The 23326-nt window shown below is 45.9% G+C and overlaps 1 protein-coding gene across 5 annotated transcripts in view; it reads right to left on the bottom strand.

Annotated features, from left to right (window-relative positions):
- LOC146204696 (protein SCAI) overlaps nucleotides 1–23326 on the bottom strand; it is an 85572-nt gene that overhangs the window by 10688 nt on the left and 51558 nt on the right. For 3 of the 5 annotated variants that reach the window (XM_084589410.1, XM_084589407.1, XM_084589408.1), the window contains one exon: nucleotides 2554–2640. The exons of the other annotated variants lie outside the window; for them this stretch is intronic. In XM_084589410.1, coding sequence (XP_084445536.1) covers nucleotides 2554–2640 — 87 coding nt within the window. The remainder of the gene's footprint in view (nucleotides 1–2553; nucleotides 2641–23326) is intronic. 5 annotated transcript variants of the gene reach the window in all.

Here is a 23326-nt window from a genome sequence, read left to right as displayed (position 1 = left end):
CTTCCGATCGTCGTCGCGCACCACTGCTCCATACAACTGAGGCTTAGGAAGGTCTATTTCGGTGATCGCTGGCAGTGTGGGCCGTACCTCGACGTGATTGCTTGGCTAAATAAATTAAGCGGAGTGAGGCCCGGCAATGTCCAGAATAACAAGCGTCTGACATCGTCGATTCACATGGGCGTCGGCCAGAACCGTGCTCCCAATTCGAATTTTCTGAATTAATGGGAGACGAATTAACGAGATTTTACTGTAATATTCTCTGATTGGGTTTACTAACAAAGTAAAAGCCACATGTGGTGCTTCACTCATACAAAAACGATCAAACAAACAAAAGCACACACAAAAAAAGCCCCCTACCCAAATATAATTACTTTGGTCAGGGTCATTTGGGCTAACAAAATTGTTCAGCTGAGTGAGTCCAAATGACTCTCGAGTCAAAATGAGTGAGCTGAAATGAGCAAGTGAGCCCAGGTGAGTCACGAGTTGAGCAGAGTGAGTGAGCCCCAATGAGTCCCTAGTTGAAGTGAGTTGCATGCCACGAGTGTTTCACTCTGAATGAAAAATGTTTTAAGCAAGCCTGAGTGAGCACTTGTGATTTTGATGAGGTATGCTCAATTCTTAGCATGGTTCCGGTAACCAAGTAGGCATTGCCAAGTGCAGGGTCAGCGGAGAAGCGATGTAAGCTGACAGTTCTCTAGGACAATGGCTGCTGGGCAGGCTGAGAGAAAAAGGTCATGCAGGAAGAGGCTGGTGCCTTGGAATATCCTACCAGCCCAATCCCCCCCTCCACATGCGTAGTGGCATTGTGTGAGCTGTGGCACCTGTGGCGCCTGCTGCAAAAGTTACGTTATTAATTGGGTCGCCAACCGATTGTCTGGCCTTTATGACTTCAAGTGACAGCAATTTACAACGACTACTTGGAAGATGACTTCATCTACATTTATTTCTCATGGTGTAGCTTCTGCACCATCCTTTTCATTATATGAAAACTGCATGTAAGGAAAAATCACACTTTTCTCAATTTCATTATATCCAGGTTCAACTATACTTTTAATGCTAACTACACCTACTCTCCCAAAAGTTTGACTGCCTTTACAAATAAATATAAGCCAGAACTAAACTAATGGTCTGAATGGTTCTTGAATAATCTCAACATTCTCATGTTGTTCACTTCTATGTACCTGCACAAAGGTGGTGCTGGTATTATGTGTCACCCCCTGTTATAACTATATGTGGCCCCTTCACATGTTTTTTCTGCATAAGGTACCTTTCTATATGTAAAAAAAAATGGCCAGTTTGCTTAGAACCACATCACCCATCAAAGACCTTTTACTCTTCATGAATCTTGCGTCACTCTCCAGCTAGCTTTCACCACCAAAGACATAACATTAAAACTTTTTGGTTTGGTTTTTGGTTTGTAGAGTTTAATGTTTCAAAGCGACTCAGGCTATGAGACGCCGTAGTGGAGGACTCCGGAAATTTCGACCACATGGGGTTCTTTAACGCGCACTGACGTCGCACAGCACACGGGCGCCTTGCTTTTTGCGTCAAAAAGTGGCCACCGAGGCCGGGATTCGATCCCGTATCCTTGAGCACAGTAGTTGAGTGCCCTAACCACTGCGCCACCCCGGTGGGATCATAACATAATAACTAGTATACCTGTTATTTAGCTGGCATATCTTCATGCAGTACTCAATGTTCATTCCTTGTTCTCCTCCAAACAACGATCAGCACTTAGATGCAGATTACTCCGCTGTGTCGAACCAAATAACATCAGTAACAGTGAGATTAATGTTGCCTGCATGTACAAACAAAAGTAGCACGACAGCTGTGAACATTAGGTAAATCTTGAAACACAAGGGATGTACAATCATCCGACCACAGTTATGCTTTACAAATATGTACAGCCCCTTTCAAAGGTATACAGCCCAATGGGTTTGTCTTTAGTCCTGCTGGCTGCCTAGTTTAGCATCCTCAGGGGCCATCATCTCCCAAAAATGAAAGGGCCCCGTGTCCTCAATCCTACCAAGTTTTGGACTGCCAGGTGCGCAGCCTCGCTAAACAGCTAAGGGATAAACCCCTTAAGCAGTGCGCTTTTGATGGGGCAGTACAATGGTAGTAAGAAATGAAAGCAGGCACAAGGTCTCTCCCAAGAATTTACACAGTTTGTGCTCATTGCCCACAACTGGCAAATGTTTACAAAGGTTAAAAAGTACAGATAACTGCCTAAGTTACAGCTCCAAAGCAAATTGAGCCTGCAAAAAGTTTTCCACCGCAAAGCACCTTCAATACAGCAAAATGCAAAATAAAGCATGATGGCACATATGGCTCCTCAAGAACACTTACTTTGCTTATAGAGGTGCACAATGATAAAATAAAGCACAGCATGCAACAGCTTCTTCACAGTTAAAGTGAGGAAACTCAATGTGCAGTGGACAAGCAGCAAGACGCATGCCACAGAAAAAAGCAACTTGCAGAGAAATCAAGTTGGGCAATCCCAATAATTTCAGACCACACGAGCAGGAGGCTAACGCAAGAGAAAAGCGCAAATACCGGCAGGCTCTGGTAGGGAGGCGTGCCCATGGCTGCCTGAGGCATCCTCTGATACAAGTTCTCTGGGTCCCCCACCGAATACTTAATCTATGGTAAAAGAAACAAGAACCAGATTCGGAGAATCCAACAGCAAACCAAGTCACATGTACCACCCAAAAAACAGCAAACTGTAGTTGACTACCCACATAACCAAGTGCCGCCATCTGGAAAAAAAGGAATAACAGTATAACAGTAGCGGAATACGTTGGGCACTGGGGGCTAAAACCTTTGATAGATAGGAGAACTTTCAACAAGTATTTTGCTTGTTTGAAAGTGCAAAAAAAAAGACATACAAAAAGAAGGGACCAAGCATACAAATTCAAGTAAATGCAGGAATAGTGAAGAACCAGTCTACCCACTGAAATGTGCACAATATTCAGCCAATGCACTTGTGCAAGTAGGCCAACAGAGTGCATGTGCCACTTGCTGTGCAGTACCATTGTGCAATGAGAAAAAGACCACAGACAACAGTTTCTTACAATAGTGAAGCTCAGTGTGCTGTGCGCCAACCTAAATAATAAAAGACAAAAGGTTCCTTTCTTTTAAGTTTATTACTTCCACTGAAGCAAGTTAAACAAATCCTAAAAAAAAAAAAAAAAAAAGCCTTCCTGTAAACAAATTTTAGATCATTTCTGCAGAAGTTCCAAGAACTAAAGTATCAACTTTATTCAAGTTTTTCCAGTGCCACAGATGTCTGTTTATGACAAAACAGGATTAATTTTTAATGAATATTTATGCAACAAAGAAATGCTGCAGGCTATGAGTCAAGCCATAATGGAAGGCTCTGAACTTAACTTGCAAGCACGCAGCCTCAGGTATCTTTGCTACAAGGTTTTGTCATTTTCCTATATCCTTCTGCCAACATTTTGGCTGTGTCACTTTATGAGTAGAAAAGCACTAAATCGGAGGCTACTACCTCGAGTAAAATCTTGTCTTGTTTGTGGAGCTGCTGTGATTCATCTGCTATGCAGATGCATAGCAGCACTGCATAGCAGTACACTGTTATGTGCAGCAACTGTATAACATATGCATAGCAACGCATTGCTGAGGCAAGTGCAAGTCCCGCAGTATGGCTCTGCAGCCGCGCAGATAATCAATTAAAGAAGAGATTTAATTGGCGACATATGTATCTCATTCCAGCAAACTACACAAAGATGGGCGACACAAGAGCAAAGCCTGTGCAAGTCTGCTTTTGCACAATATTAGAATTCTAACCAAAATTCTCTGCATTTTTTTAGCATGACTGTACTGTTCTTCAGTGTTTATCACTGCATGGCTATCAAAACATTCTTCCTCATTATGTGCTCCTCAACATTTACACTGCACATTTTGCACCTTACTACCATTTATTGCTGCCCAGGGTACATACCAATAGTAGAAAAATGAGATTAAAGTTCAGTCATATTATTTTAAAACCAGCTGCCCTTTACACATAAGTGTGCTTGTAGATTAGAAAAAAAATTAGGGCGTTTCTGTACAATTGCAACAAAAATTTGCTGCTTTGTGCCTTGTGTCCAGGGCTGAGCAAGATAGATTGAAAAAGTATCTTCGATACCGATCCTCGATACCTGAAAAATTGTATTTCCGATGCCGATACAAGATATAGGATCGAAATCGAGTTTTGATACAGATACACGCTACTGTATCGTCGATACTTCGATACACTACTGAAATCCTAACATAATTAAGGTGGTAATATGATTATCAACATTAGGAAGTTTTACCGTGCTTTCTGGAGTCCTTCGAGCTTTTCTGAAAGGGCTTAATGAATACACCAGCACGGAGTTATTGTTTGGGCAGCTGTCCTTGTCAGAACTTCACATTGAATTGAAGCCATGGTTACAGCTAAGCAATATTTCTTTGAACTAATGCTCTTCATGCGAACCGACCTGTGAGCCCTTGGCCATACATACAAATACAAAGGTGCAAGCTGCGTGCGTTTGGAGAACTGAGCAGTTATATTGCCACTAGAGCGATAACAAACTTTTGAAGCTCTGCATACTACTAAAAGCTAGAAGGAAAACAAGAAAAATAAGACGGCTGAACGTTATTTAGTCCGGAAAGAGTGCGATGTGGGCGTGCTAAAAGTGACGCAAATGAGAAAAGCCTCTCTACATATGCACACGAGCACATCGCAGTGTTGTATTAGATGAAAATGCCTTTTATCAGCGTGTAAGAGTGAATCATAGCCGCGTTGACTGAAGCAACCTGGAGGTAGGTAGAAAACTTGAGGTTCACTAGCGTCGCTGGAGAACTACGGCTGGTTGTAGATAAAATATAGAAGTGTCTTTTTTTAACAGAAAGTGGCTAATATGGTGTCAATCAATTCGCATATTTCGAAAATTAGTTTTTCTTTTTTTAAGATAAAGATATCTTTACAAGTTTTATTCAAGGTTAGCTCAAATGTTTTTCGCAAAAATATTATTTGACAATGCATAATTTGTTAGTATTCGAACTGTGCTGGAAAATTGCATTCATAGTTTTCATGTCGTGCATTTCACAAAATTTTGGACATAATATTTTTTCCAGAAAAAGTCTAGTAGAAGCCTGTTCCCTGTGCAGTTACAAAAGATGGATTTGTATTCCATCAAATGCTGTAACTGCAAGAACAGCGGTTAGCCGACTGCATCGCGGCAGACTGAGGCCTTAGAAGTTTCTGTTCTTGCCACCAAGCAGAGCTGGCACGCGGAGCCCAGGGGTTTTGGGTTGTGCATAAGTTACTGCATCCGACAGTACACTGAGGGCACTGCTTGATGAGAATCAAAGGCTGCAGAGACGGGGGGTGGATGGCAAAGGGTGGGAAGAGTGGGTACAGCAGTGTGCATGATCCTTACTGCGTGTTCACCTTGTGTTTCCGCTTTGTTCATATCTCTCTGCGTGTCTGTTAAAGGCTTAGCAGCTTCGTGGCATGCACTCGGTGCTCAAAAGTAAAGCACCTCATGAGTACCTACTTACCATTGCCTCCTTCAGTTTTAAAGAAAGGGAATCTGGAAATGTGGCTGACGCTGAGGTGCCGGGGCATTTGTAAGGAACTCAGATGGTACTACAAGCCGAGCTGTCTCAGGGCCTGTACTATCGTCTGAGTGAGCGCCGTCAAAGTCTCATAGCTGATTCAATTTTGAAGTTTTCTTTAGTATCGAGTATCTTCAAAATACACGATACTTTAAATATGTATTTTCGATACTGATACTCCTATACTTTCATATTCAGTACACGATACCTAATATCGATACACAAAATGTATCTAAAGATAGTATTGAAGATACATGTATCTTCGATAATGCCCATGACTGTTTGTGTCTTCCAGCTGTTTTTTTCTTTTCCTTCCACTGCCAGCATGAAAGGTGCCAGTCAGGACCCCCTTCTGCATATTATTCAGCCACAACACCACCACAGTGTTGTTAAAAAAAAAATTAACTCTATTTGTTTAATCCTTGGGCTTACATGATATGATGAATTTATAAACAACATCTTCAGAACAAAGTCACCTCTTTTGGAAATGTTACCATTCATTGCTCTTCTATATGATCTGCAGTTTTGCGACTATATCCTTTCATGCTTCTCCAATGATTTAAAAACTTGCTTATACATTAATTTTAATTTGCCGTTAGTACAAAGCACTGCTGACTGCTTTTACATGGCTGCCAAACATACAACTTGAGTTTCATTCTCGCAAAGGGAACAAGTGAATTTTAAAACCCTGATCTTTTTTACGAGAAACACCGAGCAGAGCTTGACTTCTGAGAGAACTGTCTACACAGAAGACAAGACAAGCCATCTTCAAGATAGGGCTGATACAGAGTGTAGAACATGCAACTTTTTATCATCTTAGCAAAATATCACTGCTCTATGTGTCATTGGAGAGCCCACCAAACTAAAAGGCGCCATGCACTTCCCAGTAACTGCCCAAATGTCCTTGGCCCCTGTCTTCATTAGGTTATCAAGTAAGATGAAAAAGACATGTGGCTTTGTGTGCTTTGGCCATGTGCAAAGAGATTCTACCACTGTTGAGATTCTCACTAGTGATGTTCACCTTGCTCATTGTGATCCTTGAAGCGAGCTACTATGTGGTGTATGCATACCAATATTCATGCTGGACAGTTTACCACACCTACTATTTTCCCTTTTTGTCATGATTTGGGTAAAGGGAGTGTGGCATAATGAAGTGCAGGTATAAGATTAGAGAAGTGATCAGCCAACATTCACACAGGTGCCAACCTGCTCAAACAGCAGGACTTTGCTCATGGTATGACCACCTTGCGTTTCTTAACTTTGTAGTTGTTATGCATGATATGTTCACGCATTCATGTCTGTGTTTACGGTGTACGTGTCATAGAATGTAGGTAAGGGGTCAAAAATAGCTAAAGCAAAAATGTCCATTGCATTCCTCGCATTAAACCTGGGTGCTAAACTCACCCACAGGTTGTGAGGTGAGGGAGTCCTTAAGGTAAGGAGGCTGCAAAAGCTGTTATATCTTACAATGTCCTCATCTCCTTCTATTATTGTGTTTGTAGAAAGAAAGAAAGAAAGAAAGAAAGAAAGAAAGAAAGAGAGAAAGAAAGAGAGAAAGAAAGAGAGAAAGAAAGAGAGAAAGAAAGAAAGAAAGAAAGAAAGAAAGAAAGAAAGAAAGAAAGAAAGAAAGAAAGAAAGAAAGAAAGAAAGAAAGAAAGAAAGAAAGAAAGAAAGAAAGAAAGAAAGAACTAAGGGGACATTTAAGCTCTGCCTTAAGGGTATGCTACAATAGCAGCCTGTGGTCCCCCGGGGTGTGTCCAGACTGAAAAATCGAACAAAGATAAGCAGCTTATACAGCGAAAACCAATGTAAAAGCTGAAGCCACAAAGAGTGTTCCATTATGGCACAGGTTCTTCAGAGAAAACATTATCACGCTTGCATGCCATTTGTTGGGGCAGCAGTGTACATAAGTTCGCATGGGTGTTCCAATGGCCTGTGCATGCCACCATCACTATCCCATTTGAAGCAAAGATGGTAAACACCAACATGCACCTGTCTGCTTGCTTAATTACTGCTTCCAAAATTAGAACTACTCTAATTGGACACATATTCATTAGCGTACACTGGTAAGATACTACTTTACATAAAGAGCACACGACATGCATACAAACACCGGCTTGTACCGAAGCCGTGGCCTATTTGGTAATGCACCTGGTTGTCTTGTGGGTTTGAATTCCCCCTAGCTGAAATTTATAAAAATCTTTCATCACATAAAACCAAATTGCTTTACCAAGTTATGCTATTAGAGACATGTGCCCACCTTTCGTTCATGTTAGAAGTCTTACCTACAATTATAGTAGAACCCCGCTATAGTAAATTCGGATATAGTAAAGTCCCAGTTCACCATCCGTAGACCCCTTATACAGTCAAACCCGAATATAACGAACTCGGATAGAGCGAATTATGTTTTATATCGAACACTCGAATTTCCGCTAGCATTATGCATATAAAATGTAATTTTTATAACGAACTACACATCGGATATAGCGAACTTAGCGCGCGCGATCGGTCGCCAAACGCCCGCCAACGGGCGGGCCTTTGTGCCGGCTCCGAGTTCTCTCCGGGCAGCCCACGCTGCCGGGCCGCAATACTTCCAGCGCATGCTGTTGTCAGATGGGAGGGGGATTGGCAACGGCTCCATTCCCCAAGGTCTCACACAGCGCATACGTCACCACGCGCCCGCTAGGGTGCTTCTGCTGCTTCTGCGCCGATGCCACGCTTCCGTAAAACGCAGGAGGGGCTCTCTACAGCAGCTTCCACGAGGGACCCTCCTGTACGCATGCGCGGCTGTCGCCCGGAGTAGCGTGAGTAGCCTTTAAAATCCGCGCCATCGGCCAGCCTCTCTTTGCAGCGCTCCTATTCGGCAGCTGCCTACCATGTGATCAAAGACGTTCGAGCAGCCCCGGACCTATTGCGCTTCGAGAAAGAAGCAACACCGGCCAGAACTGGTTTCAAGTTTGGGCGAAGGGAAGGCAGCCTCTGAACAACGAACGCATCAGTGGCGAACTTTCCCGCATCCTCGGAGCTTTCTTTGTTCGCGTTTGCAAGTCGTGCTGCTGCTATCCTCACGATTCCGGACGTGCCTACGTTGCTGCTGGCTTGCATTCCGGCGCTACATCCTGCAAGATGACGACGAAGCAGCGGCGTGCCCTACCGCTTTCCGACAAGCTGGAGATAATTCGCCGCGTTGGCCGCGGCGAAAAAAAGTCTGACGTTGCCGCGCATTTCAAGATTCCGCGGAGCACGTTAAGCACCATTTTCAAAAACCGGTCGGCCATCAGAGGCAATGCACAGGAATGACCAAATGGTGACGGCTTTCGCCACCGCAAGCCGGCTTACGACCAAGTAGAGCAAGCGCTGTACCAATGGTTCTTGGACGTTCGCGCGCGAAATCTGCCGGTCTCTGGCCCCATGCTACAACAGAAGGCAAAAGATTTTGCCTTCGTCCTGGACGTCGAGGGGTTTACAGCGGGCAGTGGTTGGCTCCAACGATTTAAAGACCGCTACTCCATCACCGGGAAGGTGGTTGCAGGTGAAAGCCAAGCAGTGGACGCTGAGAGTGCTGAAAAGTGTGTGCAAGACGTGTGGCGTGCTGTCACGGAGAGATACGAACCATGCAATATTTTTAACACCGACGAGACTGCCTTGTTTTGGCAACTGCTGCCGAGCAGAACCTTGGCGCTAAAGAATGAGAAGTGCCATGGCGGCAAATTGAATAAGGCCAGAGTCACCGTTCTTCTCACGACAAACATGGATGGTTCATCAAAGCTGCGGCCGCTTGTCATAGGCAAGTTCAAGTCTCCTATGTGCCTGCGAGAATGCACTTCACTCCCAGTCACATACAACTCAAATTCTAAGGCCTGGATGACCAGAACGTTGTTCGAAGCGTGGCTGCGTGGCTGGGACGAGGAACTTGCAACGAGCGGGCGAAAGATTTGCCTCCTCCTCGATAACTGTTCTGCGCACCACTGCGGCGTCACGCTCAAGAACATCGAGCTTTGTTTCCTGCCACCGAACGCAACAGCGGTTTTGCAGCCCCTCGATCAGGGGATCATCCGCGCTTTCAAGCTGGGCTACAGGAAACGCGTCGTTGAGCGGCTGTTGGTGAAATTGTGGGTTAACGACGAGCTCAAGATTAATTTGCTGGCCGCAATAGAAATGATTAACCGTGCCTGGCAAGACGTGACGCAATCCACAATCCGCAACTGCTTCCACCATGCTGGACTATGTCGAGAGGATGCAGAAGCTGCTAGTGAAGCGCACACTGTGCAAGATGACAGCGATGTTGCCACGCTGTGGGAAGAACTCGCTAATGTTCCTGACGCTGTGCCTGAAGAAGTTGCCCTGGAGGATTTTCTCACTGTTGACGACAACGTAGCCGTGACAGCGAGCCCGTTGGACTCGGAAATTGTTGCCGACATGCTGGCATCTGGTGCGAACGAGGAGACCGAGGAGCCGCCGCCGGAGGACGATCGCCCTCGCCCGACGTTGCACGAAGCCCTCGCTGCTACCGATCTGCTGCGCCGATACTGCTCCGGAATACAGGGAAGCGGACTGGAGTTTGTGGAAATGATGTCGCGTGTGGAAAGTGCGATTCTCGCTGATGGAGTTAAATGCAGTGTTCAGGCGAAGATCACTGCCTACTGCAAATAAGTGAGCATTTATCTGCAATAAATTTCTTTTGTAGATTCATGGTGAGCGGCACGGTTTTTCTTTAGTTAGTGCGTTTTCGCTGCGCTGTCTGGACATCGTGTATAACGAATTTGGTACTAAAGTTCGTTATAAACGGGTTTGGTTATAGCGAAATACTTTATATAGCGAACAAATTGCGTTGAATTACGCAGTTCGTTATAACCGGATTTGACTGTAGTACCACCCCTTTATAGTAAAGGCATGTTTGATAAAAATCGGTTATAGTAAAGTGCGTCTGGCCACTGAGATGACTTCCCATGAAATGACATCGCCGCACAAACGCTACCTAGAATCGCGAGGCAAGTTTTATTATTTGAAAACGAAAAAAAAAAAAAAAAAAAGACGAGTGTTCTTTTAAATAGCTTTACCACTAGGCATAGTAGCACTTAGGATATGCCAACTTTACGTAGGCCTTAGGGCTGTGAGGGAAAGCATGCAGCGCATAGGGAAATAAAAAAGTAAAGCTGTCTACACGCATGGAAAGAAGGCGGTGCGATCTGTTCAGAAAATAAAGGAGAGTAAAAGTGCAGTGAGAATTAGGGAAGGGAAGAAACAACCGAACATTCACAGCACTGTGCAGTACGAAGCAGCAGTGGCAAGAATTGGAGGCGCGGCGTGTGCAGTTTTGCAGTACCTGACTGCCGCATGATTTCTCATCTATTGCCTTCTTACAGACAGAAACAGCAGAAAATGACGCCGTATTCATGCAACGCTTTGGTTTTCACATGAAATCAAACTCAGTTGTATTCATAGCCACATTGCCCCCATGCTTGAAAAGTACTTCCAAAAAATGCCGAGTGTTCTTTTAAATAGCTTTACCACTAGGCATAGTAGCACTTAGGATATGCCAACTTTACGTAGGCCTTAGAGCTGTGAGGGAAAGCATGCAGCACATAGGGAAATAAAAAAGTAAAGCTGACTACACGCATGGAAAGAAGGCGGCGCGATCCGTTCAGAAAATAAAGGAGAGTAAAAGTGCAGTGAGAATTAGGGAAGGGAAGAAACAACCGAACATTCACAGCACTGTGCAGTACGAAGCAGCAGTGGCAAGAATTGGAGGCGCGGCGTGTGCAGTTTTGCAGTACCTGACTGCCGCATGAATTTCTCATCTATTGCCTTCTTACAGACAGAAACAGCAGAAAATGACGCCGTGTTCATGCAACGCTTTGGTTTTCACATGAAATCAAACTCAGTTGTATTCATAGCCACATTGCCGCCATGCTTGAAAAGTACTTCCACAAGATATAAACAAGAAATTTTATAATTGAAAAAATGGAGCGAAGTGAAGATAAGAGAGGGGTGGAAGGTATTTGAGAGAGTTTTTTTCATTAAGCAATACGTCAAGTTCAGTAAGTAGCCATTTGGTTACCAGACAGCATCTTCAGGACCATATGATCACTAACAACTGATACAGTAAAGACCCTGGTATAGTAAAGATTTTTGCCGGTCCCAATGACTTTACCATAAAGGGGTTCTACTGTATATTTTTTCCAGACATCCATATGCGAGGTGGATTGTACGGCATAATGCTAGCGCAACACGAGTTTTTGTATAAAACACTACTGCCGCCTCGGCGATATGAATCCGGTTGATACGAATTTCGGGATGATATAAATTCACAAAATTCCCTGACTGGAGTGCATTGGTTACAAAGTGCAAAATTTCAGACATTCCGAACACACTCCCGTGCCACTACGATGATATGAACGTGTGAACTGCGACCGCAACCTTGAGCACTACGCACTGCCCGCACATCGTTGACTCTGCGATCACAGGCAGCCCTGTATCTACGAATCACGAGCAGTTTGTGGTGAAGCATGGTCTGTACCTCGCCAATGTTGCAATGGTCTGTCGGGCTCACAGCGTGATAAGCTTTCAGCGGTGGGCCACAAACTGCAGACATCGCAACCGCAGCAGCTGGTGGCGGCATATGTGGCGGGCGTGTGGCCCACATGTTGCCGTCTCCTGTTATGCTGTACGCGCCGCGAGAAGTATGCGGAGGTAGCTGGACCACACATCGCCAGCATTGCGATAGTTTTCCAAGCGGCGAAAAGTTTTCAGCGGCGCGGCTGTGAGTAATAGTCGGCGGCAGACGCGGCTGGCATACAAGGGCTGCACATCATAGACTTCGCGACCACTACTCATGCTGTACGCATTGCGAGCAAGTCTGGGGAGCCACGCAGCTGGCATGCCACAATATTTTGTCGTGCTGTATGCGTCGCGAGAACTCCATGGAGGCCACGGTGACCTGGAGGCCGCATGTCACAAACGTCACAATTTCCTGTCATGCTGTGTGTGCCATGAGTGGTGAGCTGTGACCGCGCGACCATAATAAACCTTCTTGGATGTAAACACATCTGCGAGAGTGCCTTTCCCATGCTTCGGCGTACTTATTTTCTTTTGCTTTGATGATACGAATTTTCCCGCTACTGCGTCAGATTCGTATCGCCGAGGTTCTAATGTAATGAAGGTGTGTGTGAACGTGTGCATGCATATGCATATGAACACGTGGAAGTGTGTACTACTGAGGACAGAAGTTTCGAAAGCACGCTAAAGACAATTCAAATGCATATATTCCATATTACGCTAAGTGCGCAGCATTTGAGGAAACTATGCAAGTAGTGCGCCCACAAAGCGATATCACTTTTTTGCGTTTCCCCTTGAAGCCTCGGTCAGCATTTTATGAAAACACGGAAAAGTAGAAAATGATAAACTTGGCATCGCAATTCACAGACATGGCAGTGAGGCATTCAGCTATTGAACCCTCAGGTCAATGTCCACATATGGCGAACTATGTAACGCAGTCAGAGCAAATAGGCATGCCAGTTAGGTACCATAAGCTACTCTTTATGATCAAGGTCTCATTTGGGGGAAAGACAAAAATCTGGCAAGAGGTAAGATGAAGTGCAACTATATTGCCAGTGACAGTACTTAAGGTCTGTCAAAATTAAAGATGCTTGTCTGTATTGTGGGGATTCACAATCCCCTTCCTCCATTGTAACGCCCGCGCGTAATTAACACGCGTGATTACGCGCGCTGGCAGAGAGGTTGGCGGAGGAGAGGGCATGCTGGCCACCCCCCGCCGCCTCCCGGGCCCTGCGGCGATGCTGCTGCGGGCTTCCCTCTTTCCTGCCGGCGTAACCGGGAGACCTCCTCTCCCGTTCCGTGTCGAGGAGCGCGACTGCAGCAACTCGCTCGGGGTCTTCGGCGAATGGGCGCGCACGCGCGCGGTTCATGATTTCTGCCAAGGAGACCACCGCCGTCACCGAGAATCGCACACTGACCGTAGGCACTTACCGCAACGGGATGTGAGCGAGAAGCTGTGTCAGGTGAGCAGACACTTCCTCTCACCTACTTGACGCGCTTCCCTATAAGGTGGTTGTTATTTCACCCCCGTACGCGGCGTTCGCTCGCTACATGGTGGTTGTTCTTAATTGCTATTCCTTTGCCGTGTACTCGAGCAGTGCAATAAACTCTGTTCGAGTACGTAACTTGGTGTTTGTCCCCTCTGGCCCGAACCCGCCGCAGTGGCGATTTCTCGCACCGCGGGTTGGGGGTCACAGCTCTGTCTGCTAAGGCTGGCACGTCGGGGCTAGAAGGCGACTGTAGCGTCTAGCCCCCCCGTGGCGCATTCTCTTACGAGAATTAACCCCCATATCTTGGCGCCCAACGTGGGGCCAGAGGTGCGATAAACCGAGTGTCTGTGTATCGGGTTTTCGACACATAGACTAGCCATGGCAGTGAGCAGGGCTGACTTCTCAGTCTCTTCTAATAATGCAGTGGTGAGTGCACAACGGCAAGCAAGCAAAACCACCTTAACTGTTATTATTGCGAGAGATCAGGAGCTGGACACTAGCCACTGTGATCTTGTAATTTTCTGCGAGAGCAGGAGGTCACACGACTCCACTACTCTGCAGCACGGTGACGCGCGCACGCTGGTGTGATGGGCATTCTCTCGTAGTGTTTTGACTTACCATGCTCTACGGGAGAACTGGAAACGTTGTAGCGTATGTACTTTTGCACGCGCACGTTGAAGGCATGAGAAGTGTTATTACTATCCTTTCTGCCGCGCCCGTTAGCCAGTTAGTCGCGATGGCTCGCAGCCTCAGAGAAGGGCCGGCCTACCCGGCTTCTCTGAGTTTAAGTGCTGACCGTTTTAATTCCATCGGTGCAGTGGGGAGCCTAGTCAGCCTTAAGGGAGCTTTAGGAAAGCGGTAGGATCCTGTTTTTTCTTTTATTTTGTCGACCAGTGTTCGACGGGCTCCGGGAGCCGAGCGGCGCGGCCGCGGCGCACAAAGGGCACGCTGGTATTGCTGCCTGTGTGGGCGCTACACAGCTTGTATTGCTGTGACCGCGTTGGATCACTGCCGTTTGTACTCCTATAGCACCTTGCGCAATCCTTTCCCCACGCGAAGGATACACGCGAGTCCTTCGAGGTTGGTCACGCCACGCTGATACGAGCGATATCGCACATGTGCATCGCTGAGCATGCGAACGGCCCTTAGACTTTTCTTCAAGTTGTGTCATTTCGCTGCTTAGTGATGTGCATGGTGACGTTGTCGAATGGGTAGAACTTGCTCTATAAGTTCGCAACAACGCCACGGTTGCTGCGTTGGGCACACGCCGACGCGCGACAGAGCTGCAAGCGAAGATGGCGGAGCTAGACTTTACACAAAGCGCACCGCAATTCGAGCCCCGCTGCGTGGCCCGAGGAGGACGCACTCCCCCACCAGCAGGCAGCTGCAGCTAGAGGCAAGGCTTGGGATTTCGAGCATCGCGCCTCGTTACGACTTGCGCCAACGGCAGACGTAACTCTGACCAATGCGCAGGGAGTAATTTCTTGTTCTGAATATAAATGGGACGCTCTGTTAATATTCAGTGCATTTTACTTCCAGAGCAAGCACGCGCTTTCTCTTGGAAAAGATCGAGCGGGGGTAGATTTGAAAAAGAAAAAAATGTAACTAGGGAAAAGACAGCATTGCAGCCAGCAAGGAGGGGAGGCGGCGGAGGCCACGACGACCGTTGCAGCAGCGAGGGGTATGCTGTCCAAGGAGTGGCCGCGTTCCTGCACCCAGGGCCTGCTGTCACCGTCAACCGAGCCAAGACAAACGGTTTCCGGTCGACTACGGAGCGAGCCAGCCGGAGTTTGTGGAACAGGCCCCTGCGTCCAGCACGACGAAAGCTGCAGCAAAGAGCCCGCCTCGGCGCCGTTCGGTGCTCGCGGCCGTGGCTTCACCAGCGGGAGCAGCTTGGCGCCCCGCTGCCCTCGCCATCGGCGGCGTCAACGAGGGAGGGAAAAGAGGCCGACCAGGAGCGAGCGGACGACCCGATGAGGGGGGCCTGCAACACGCTACGCAACGCGAAGACGCAGTTCCTGCCCGTCCCCCGGCAGGCTTCCCTGGCTGACCGACGATGAATGCAGCAGCGCGCCTTCAGCCATCGACACATCCAAGGCTGGCTGACTGACGGTGAAGAAGCGGGACCTGCGGCCGCCGCACGTGTGTCCCCAGCTCCAAGGTCGTCTCCTGTGGTCGTCGGCCTTGCCTACCCCTCCGACACCCGTGGCTGTGAGCTGTCTGCAACTTTTTGTATATTGGCACTTTTCTTTGGGTTTAAATGGTTTTCTTTTGGTTTAAAAGTTAAACGGCGTTTAGCCGGCCCCCTCGGTATATCCCTCGGTGAACGTGACTACTTTTAGCCGTACGGCGGTTTTAAGGAGGGGGGGGGAGGGGGGGATTCACAATCCCCTTCCTCCATTGTAACGCCCGCGCGTAATTAACACACATGATTACGCGCGCTGGCAGAGAGGTTGGCGGAGGAGAGGGCATGCTGGCCACCCCCCGCCGCCTCCCGGGCCCTGCGGCGACGCTGCCGCGGGCTTCCCTCTTTCCTGCCGGCGTAACCGGGAGACCTCCTCTCCCGTTCCGTGTCGAGGAGCGCGACTGCAGCAACTCGCTCGGGGTCTTCGGCGAATGGGCGCGCACGCGCGCGGTTCATGATTTCTGCCGAGGAGACCACCGCCGTCACCGAGAATCGCACACTGACCGTAGGCACTTACCGCAACGGGATGTGAGCGAGAAGCTGTGTCAGGTGAGCAGACACTTCCTCTCACCTACTTGACGCGCTTCCCTATTAGGTGGTTGTTATTTCACCCCCGTACGCGGCGTTCGCTCGCTACACGGTGGTTGTTCTTAATTGCTATTCCTTTGCCGTGTACTCGAGCAGTGCAATAAACTCTGTTCGAGTACGTAACTCGGTGTTTGTCCCCTCTGGCCTGAACCCGCCGCAGTGGCGATTTCTCGCACCGCGGGTTGGGGGTCACAGCTCTGTCTGCTAGGGCTGGCACGTCGGGGCTAGAAGGCGACTGTAGCGTCTAGCCCCCCCGTGGCGCATTCTCTTACGAGAATTAACCCCCATAGTATTTCTGAAGTAAGCTGAATTATTTTTCAGGAACAGACGTAGCCAGAGGCATGCTAGCTTTGCCAGCCCTGCACGCTTTGAGTAAATGAAGTATAGGTTCCACGTCTGCCAATGATCTCGTCATTATTAGTCTACCAGACATAAGTGCACGCAGCCTGAATTTCATCTCCAGCCTCAAGCCACTGGCTAGGAGCAGAGCTATCGCTGTGTGCAGGTCATCAATATGGATCCCACTGGTGGCATTTGGTAATCTTCTCTCGTATTTCCTGTAAAATTATCTCATTAATTATGCAAGTCATTCTCCTCTAATAAACATTACAATGCAAAACATCTATTCAATGCTTTCCTTGATTTCAAAAGTGGCTGGCTTCGTCGCTTCTTCTCAATCTCCCAATTCAAGCAACAAGCTGATTTATCTGGGTCTGCCCTGCTACTCACATACATACTGTGAAGAGCAAGTGAATTTGAACATCATTTTACTCTCATTTAAAGATCACAGAAGAAGCCACAGGGAAAGAGCTCTGCATAATCCACACAGAAATCTGCAAGTGCAACTATGCATACGAGTTCAATAAAGCAGCAGGCGTGGACCAAATTCCTAACTACCCAACCGTCTAACAAATCCTTCAAGACACTTGGACACAGCCCGAGAGCTATTATACTAAGCTTTAATAAAGTGCACCTTTGGGGCCTGCTAGTTTGCAACGTCCCTGATGCACTCCATTAAACGCCTAGCTTTTTTAGTGCAAGCATGATGCTGCAAAACCAAATAAAAATTGTGCACAACCATTAGAGCCAGCAATCCCTTTCCTTAAGCCTCAACAGAACAATTTGATTATTCAACCAACATAAGAGGGGCTGCCACATGTTCATATTACAGAGACCATGGCTTAGTTTAAACACAATTTCGCTCGAAAATGCTGATGGAAAGAATAAAAAAAGAAAAGAAAAGAAATGCACTCTGGTAGTTTTAAAGCCATGGACCGCAGCAGAGCACACCATTCTTTTTATATAGTAAAATCCTGCTTCTGGCCTTTAAGAGACATGGGAAAATGAACATTTTAATGATCGAATATCGCCAAAAAAAAAAAAAAAAAGAAAACCCTGCCCCAAACTTGTTGCATCACAGCAAAATTTACCTAAAAAAGTACTGAAATATCACTGTCTATAAATAGAAGACGAAAACTAAGTGGTAACAACAAAAACAATCTGTTGTTTTGTAAAGTGATTTGCTATACGCAAACTGCCTAGAATGTCGAAGAATTGTTCTAAAATTGTAACTGCCTTCATGGCTCTTTTTGCAAAGTGGCACTGTGGCAAAAGTGCCTCTTCACAAATGGCCCTGACACGTTCTTATGATGCTTCACCACATAGATGTGTGGCGAACCATCCTACGGCAGTACAAAAGAAAAATATATTACGCAGGCATTACAATGAGATAACGCCATCCAAAAATAAAACTATAAGACCAGTGATGAGCAAAGCAGCGTCAGAAACATTGTAAAAGGATGATATGCACACCTGATGGCAGCAGCAGGATAGCGTGTATTTAAGAGAAGCAGAACTAAAACTATGCTGCTGGACTATATTTTGGCAATGACACACTTGTGATCCTCGGTGTGCTTGCGTGCAGGCACCCCCTTTCCAGCAATTCAGATTAGGGCAGGTCTATTTGGATGATCGCTGGTTTTGTGGATCATATTTCGACACAGCGCTGAATTGACTGACGTGACCTTGCCCATTTCCGAATGAACGAGCATCCGACACCATAGACTCAGATCAGCATCGGCTAGTACCACGCTCCCCGTTTGAATAATCTGAATTTCTGAATAACATTGGGTCGAATTAACAAGGTTTTACTATCTTGTGTCCTTAAAATGTCTGCTGGTTCTGTCACACAATAAACACTAAATGTGCAACATATTTGTCAACAAATCACTTCTAGCTACCACACTTTTGATCTCTTGGTTGCTAATGATAATGAGAATTAGAGCTATTACAAGCAAGTACCTGACATTTGTAAATGTTAATCACTCAAATTTTTGAGTTCCCCTGCAAGGAAAGAATGTCTCCCAGCAGAAATATCCTTATCATAGCTACAGCTACAGCATAGGTAAGCCGCACATTACAAGCATGTCTTTCTCATTATGAGCTGGCATGGCCAGAGCGAATGGCTTCTTAAACACCCATGAGATGCAGGAAGCTTCATTACCATCAAATACTTTTCAGCCGATCCCACAAATGTAATGCACCGGACTGTCATCTTGAAAGTGCCATCATTCTGGGAAAAAAGTTTTTCCTGAGCATGCAACAAGAAGAGGTATAACATGTTTACAAGCTGAAATTTTCTGCTCCCATTTCCTTAGAGGATAGGACCTCAAGGAACGATACACTGCCTACCAAAGCCACATCCAGAAACTGCTGCTCATGACAACCCTGCTTGTGCCTCTACCATATGGACAGCGCTGCCACCCGCCAGCACACTGGCACCAGCATTACATGGCAGAAGTTTTGAGACTACACAGAGCACCAGTAAGGAAGCAGTTTATGCAGTGTTATGCAGTGCAGCAAGCTGGGCTAATTGGCAGATGTTCATCTGGGAAATAAGTCAACTGTGCTAGAAAACGCGGATGCCACAAGCAGAAGTGGACAGAACACGTGCACACTCACAACTGCATTTTACTAAATGAAAGATGGCACATACAGTCAAATCTCGTTACTACGAACACCACATTAACGAATTTTTCAAATTAATGAATGTTTTAAAAATCCCCAGCAGATTTCCTATGTTTTCAATGTAAAAATATTTCAGAATTACGAATTGCAATATAGCACATATTTCAGAATAATGTACGTATTTTTTCTTCTATAATCTAGGAACATCAGTATTATGAATTCAGCTAAAATTAAAGAGTGTCGCAACTGTTGCATGAAACAGAAACCACCATTTTTGTGTGTATGGTCAGTGGGCTGTAGAGAAATATAGGAGCGTCCCCTTTGAAACGGGATGGTAGCAGTTGCTATTATGCACGCTTCTTTTTTTCTCCTATACCTTGAATATTGTTTTAGACTGGTTAACTATACCATCATTCCATTTATTAAATTTTTATTGCTACATTACTATGCCTTTACTACATTACTACATTACTATGCCATTACTAGTGCTAGAGTTACTATATAGGGACCGGACAACTGGACGGGTGCCGCCGCCTCTCGGCGCTTCGCTCGATGCTGGAATGCGGTGCGTTGCCAATGCATTGCAGCGCACTGTTTGTCATTGGTTAGTGTGCAAATTGAAAATTGTGATGTTTAGATGAAGTTGTGCGTGAATATGTCCTCAGGAAAGCATAAAGTTGGGCTAGTTGTGTGAATATGTCCGGCGAAATGAAGTCTGGCGAAATGTGATGTGTTGTTGGCTGCACTGGCAGCTATGCAAACTCGTCGGACGCTTCTAAGTCAATTCATTTCTGCGGGTTTCTACACAGACATGTGTGGCGGGTGACTGGAGCACGGTTGTTTTAAAGACAGAGGCACGCATCTACGTATTTGGTTACTGTGTGGCAGTGGAAAGTGCCGAATTTTTTAAAATCCGGCTGCAACCGAATGCTGTGTTTTCTGTTCCTCAGGAGTGACGGCACAAGAGTCTCGGAGCCGAAGCCACACTCCATCTGTAGTCATTGCATTGACAATTGGGAATCGGAGGAAATCAACAGCTTAAGTTACAACGCTAGCAGTTCCTCGTTTGTGCACAAGAAAAGCGAAGCACGGAAAAGGAAAAGGCAGCCACCATTATCTTTCGAGCCGCATTATACGCTCTTCAGTGATGGGCATAAACAATGTTTGTGCAGCTACTTTCGCTGACAAAGTTATAGAGTATTTACTTTTTTCTCTTAACAGATAGGAGCCACGAACAAGTGCTATTCCCATTACCTTTTTGTCTTTTTTTCTCTCTTCGTTTGTCAATCAATGAAACGGTGCTGAGAATTCTGCGTTGATACTTTTGGAATTTGTTAACACTCGTTTGGGGCATGCCCTTCTCGCCTAATAAAATCACTCATTGCAGAGCTCATTCACACATGGTCACAAAAACTGCTATAAGAGGCGAACAGAAAAAAGAAGTATTTTAATTAATGGAAACGAGCATGAACGCAGTTTATTATTATTTTTTTTTTAAAGCATGCAGATTGTCGTTTGGAATGTTAATAGGTCCCGCACACATTTCTTCACGAGTAGCAAATATTTCTCTGTTGTTTATTTCGCACTCATGTTGCACTTGACACCGGTTTACGTATTTTCTCAGCAGCGTCAATTTCCTGGCCCGCCTAAATACAGTATTTCTCATTGGAGCTTTAGTGAGATTTCCTGATTAGGACATAGTAAGAAAAGGCCTTTTATATCAGAGAAATTGCTTGTATGACTAATGCTGTAAAACAGATTTAAGGGCACTCCGGTAAGTTGCAGTGACAGGGTATGTAAAAGGAATGGCTTTCAGTTATCCAGAATCCTTGATGTCCAAATGGAGAACTATCTACATGGTCGTATCTTCTCACATTCATCTATATGCGGCCACAGCAGTCAGGTATCGGCTCTGAAGTTCATGGTATGCTGATAGCTGATAATGTAGAACACCTCAGCGAACGAGCCATCAGAGAGATTCCTTTAGCAATAGAAAGCCCTCTTAGTTGTCTGGTGGCTGTATTTAAGTTTTGTCAGTATTGGACATTGCCTTCAAATGCTCAAGGCAGGTGCGGTCAATTGCATTGAACTTCCTGCGCTGGGAGAATGCCTAGACGAGCAAAAGCCAAATACTCCTAAGATCCCTCTATCATAGCAGGTGTCCGAAAACGTAGGGCCGCTCCTCAGAGCAGGAAAATTAACTTTTCTTTTGACAAACTCGCAGCACGTCGAGAGAAACATTCATATTATAGCATTTCCTAAGTCAATTATATGTAGCAGCTCCTACGCGTTCTATCAGAGCATTGTCATAGATGTAAAGATGATGCTGACGGGTTGTTCCTTATTTCGCTTATATTATGATTAAGTTTGATAGTCTCAAGGCCGGAGCCGCGCACATGTGCAGGGAGTCCTGGAAGTATGTTTGTTTGCTTTTCCTACCAAAAAGATTGTCCTACTTTTGCTTTGTTGGTTCATTCTTCTCCTTTTCCAGCTCTTGTTGCAAGGTTGAAGCTGGAATGTCATCTGCTATTATCCTATTCTGAATTGCTTGAGCCTATCATAAAAAAAAAAATTAGATGTGGTTTAGCTTGAGGTTAAACTTGGAGTGACGTGAGAGCAATCTGCATGACTACGCTTAGCTTCGGCTTCAAAGTAAAGGCATGGCTTTTTCACATACTAGCTTACTCTATGGTTTAAGCTTTATGCCATAGGGGAATCCCTTCATGTATGAGCACCCCTTGCCTCTATTCGTTGACCATTCTCATTTGGGTGTAGAAGATTTCTAGTGGTATGACATCGTCTCTACGTTGAACTCCGGGGCACACCGTCGTCACAACGTTCGAACGAACCTTCTGTCCTAGCAACTTGCTGTTGTCGTTCGCCTCTACCAACTACCATGTTATCTGCCTTCTTTCTCTTCTTCTTTTCCACTCTTCGAACAGGCACGGCGAAATGGCGAGACTGGCCAATGTAGCTCTTGCTACAAAAGACAGATGCAACATCTTTTTCATTTCACATGAATGCTGACCATTACAACTACCACTACTATGGCGCCATGGCTGCATGGCTCAGTGGTATTTGATCTTCAGGTGGCTTTCGACAAGAACAAAAATAAGATGAATGCACAGTGCAGGCGCATTTGCCGTCGCCGAAGTCGTCTACATAAGCACCTAATGAAGGCATTCCTAGAGCATGGTGAAATTGAGCACGTGGCATTTTCGAGTATTTAACAGAAATACCATGTGCTGGCCGGTTAAAAAAAAAAAAAAAAAAAACGCACTCCCTGTCGAGGACAGCTCTTTCCTTTTCAAGAATTTCTGGTGGAAAAATATTCCTTGCGGTTACTTAAACTCTCAATGCTACACAACAGAACGACAGGTAGAGACATGTTTGAGTATGCCTCGCAGAACGAAACCGGCTGCACCGCTCAGCCTCCTCGGTCCTCCGCTGAAGAGTGTTTTGCCGCGAGCGGCACCGCCAAGGTGACGGTGGCGCCATACAACGGGCACCCGGTCCCTATAGTAACATTAACTAGTGCTAGCTCCTAGCGCCACCACAAGGCTGTGGTTTAATATGCAGTAGCGAGCAGGCCTAGCCGCCCTGCCTTTTTTCTTCCTGTGTTGTGTGTCATTCGACGGTCGATGATCTTTCGTGCCATTCACGCGTGTATCTTCTTTTTTTTTTTTTCTTTTCTGTCGCGGATATCTTATTGTGAAGTTTATGCAGATCTGATGATGACTGCATCCAGCGAAGGTGCCAAAGAAATCGGCGCATCAAAAAAAAAAAAAAAAACGGATCGGCCTCTGGAGACAGCTAGCATTGCTCCATCGACTGCCGTGATCATTCTGAAAGACCAAGCCAAGATTTTCAAACTTCAGGGAACACTGAAGATGAGGTCATATCGAACTTTGATATTTTTTTGTGCATGGACAAA

The sequence above is a fragment of the Amblyomma maculatum genome, chromosome 1, assembly GCF_055883805.1.
Source record: "Amblyomma maculatum isolate TAMU_Amacu chromosome 1, ASM5588380v1, whole genome shotgun sequence".
Taxonomy (NCBI): Eukaryota; Metazoa; Arthropoda; class Arachnida; order Ixodida; family Ixodidae; genus Amblyomma; species Amblyomma maculatum.
The sequence above is the reverse complement of the archived record's forward strand: the minus strand, read 5'-3'. Positions and strand labels throughout refer to the sequence as shown.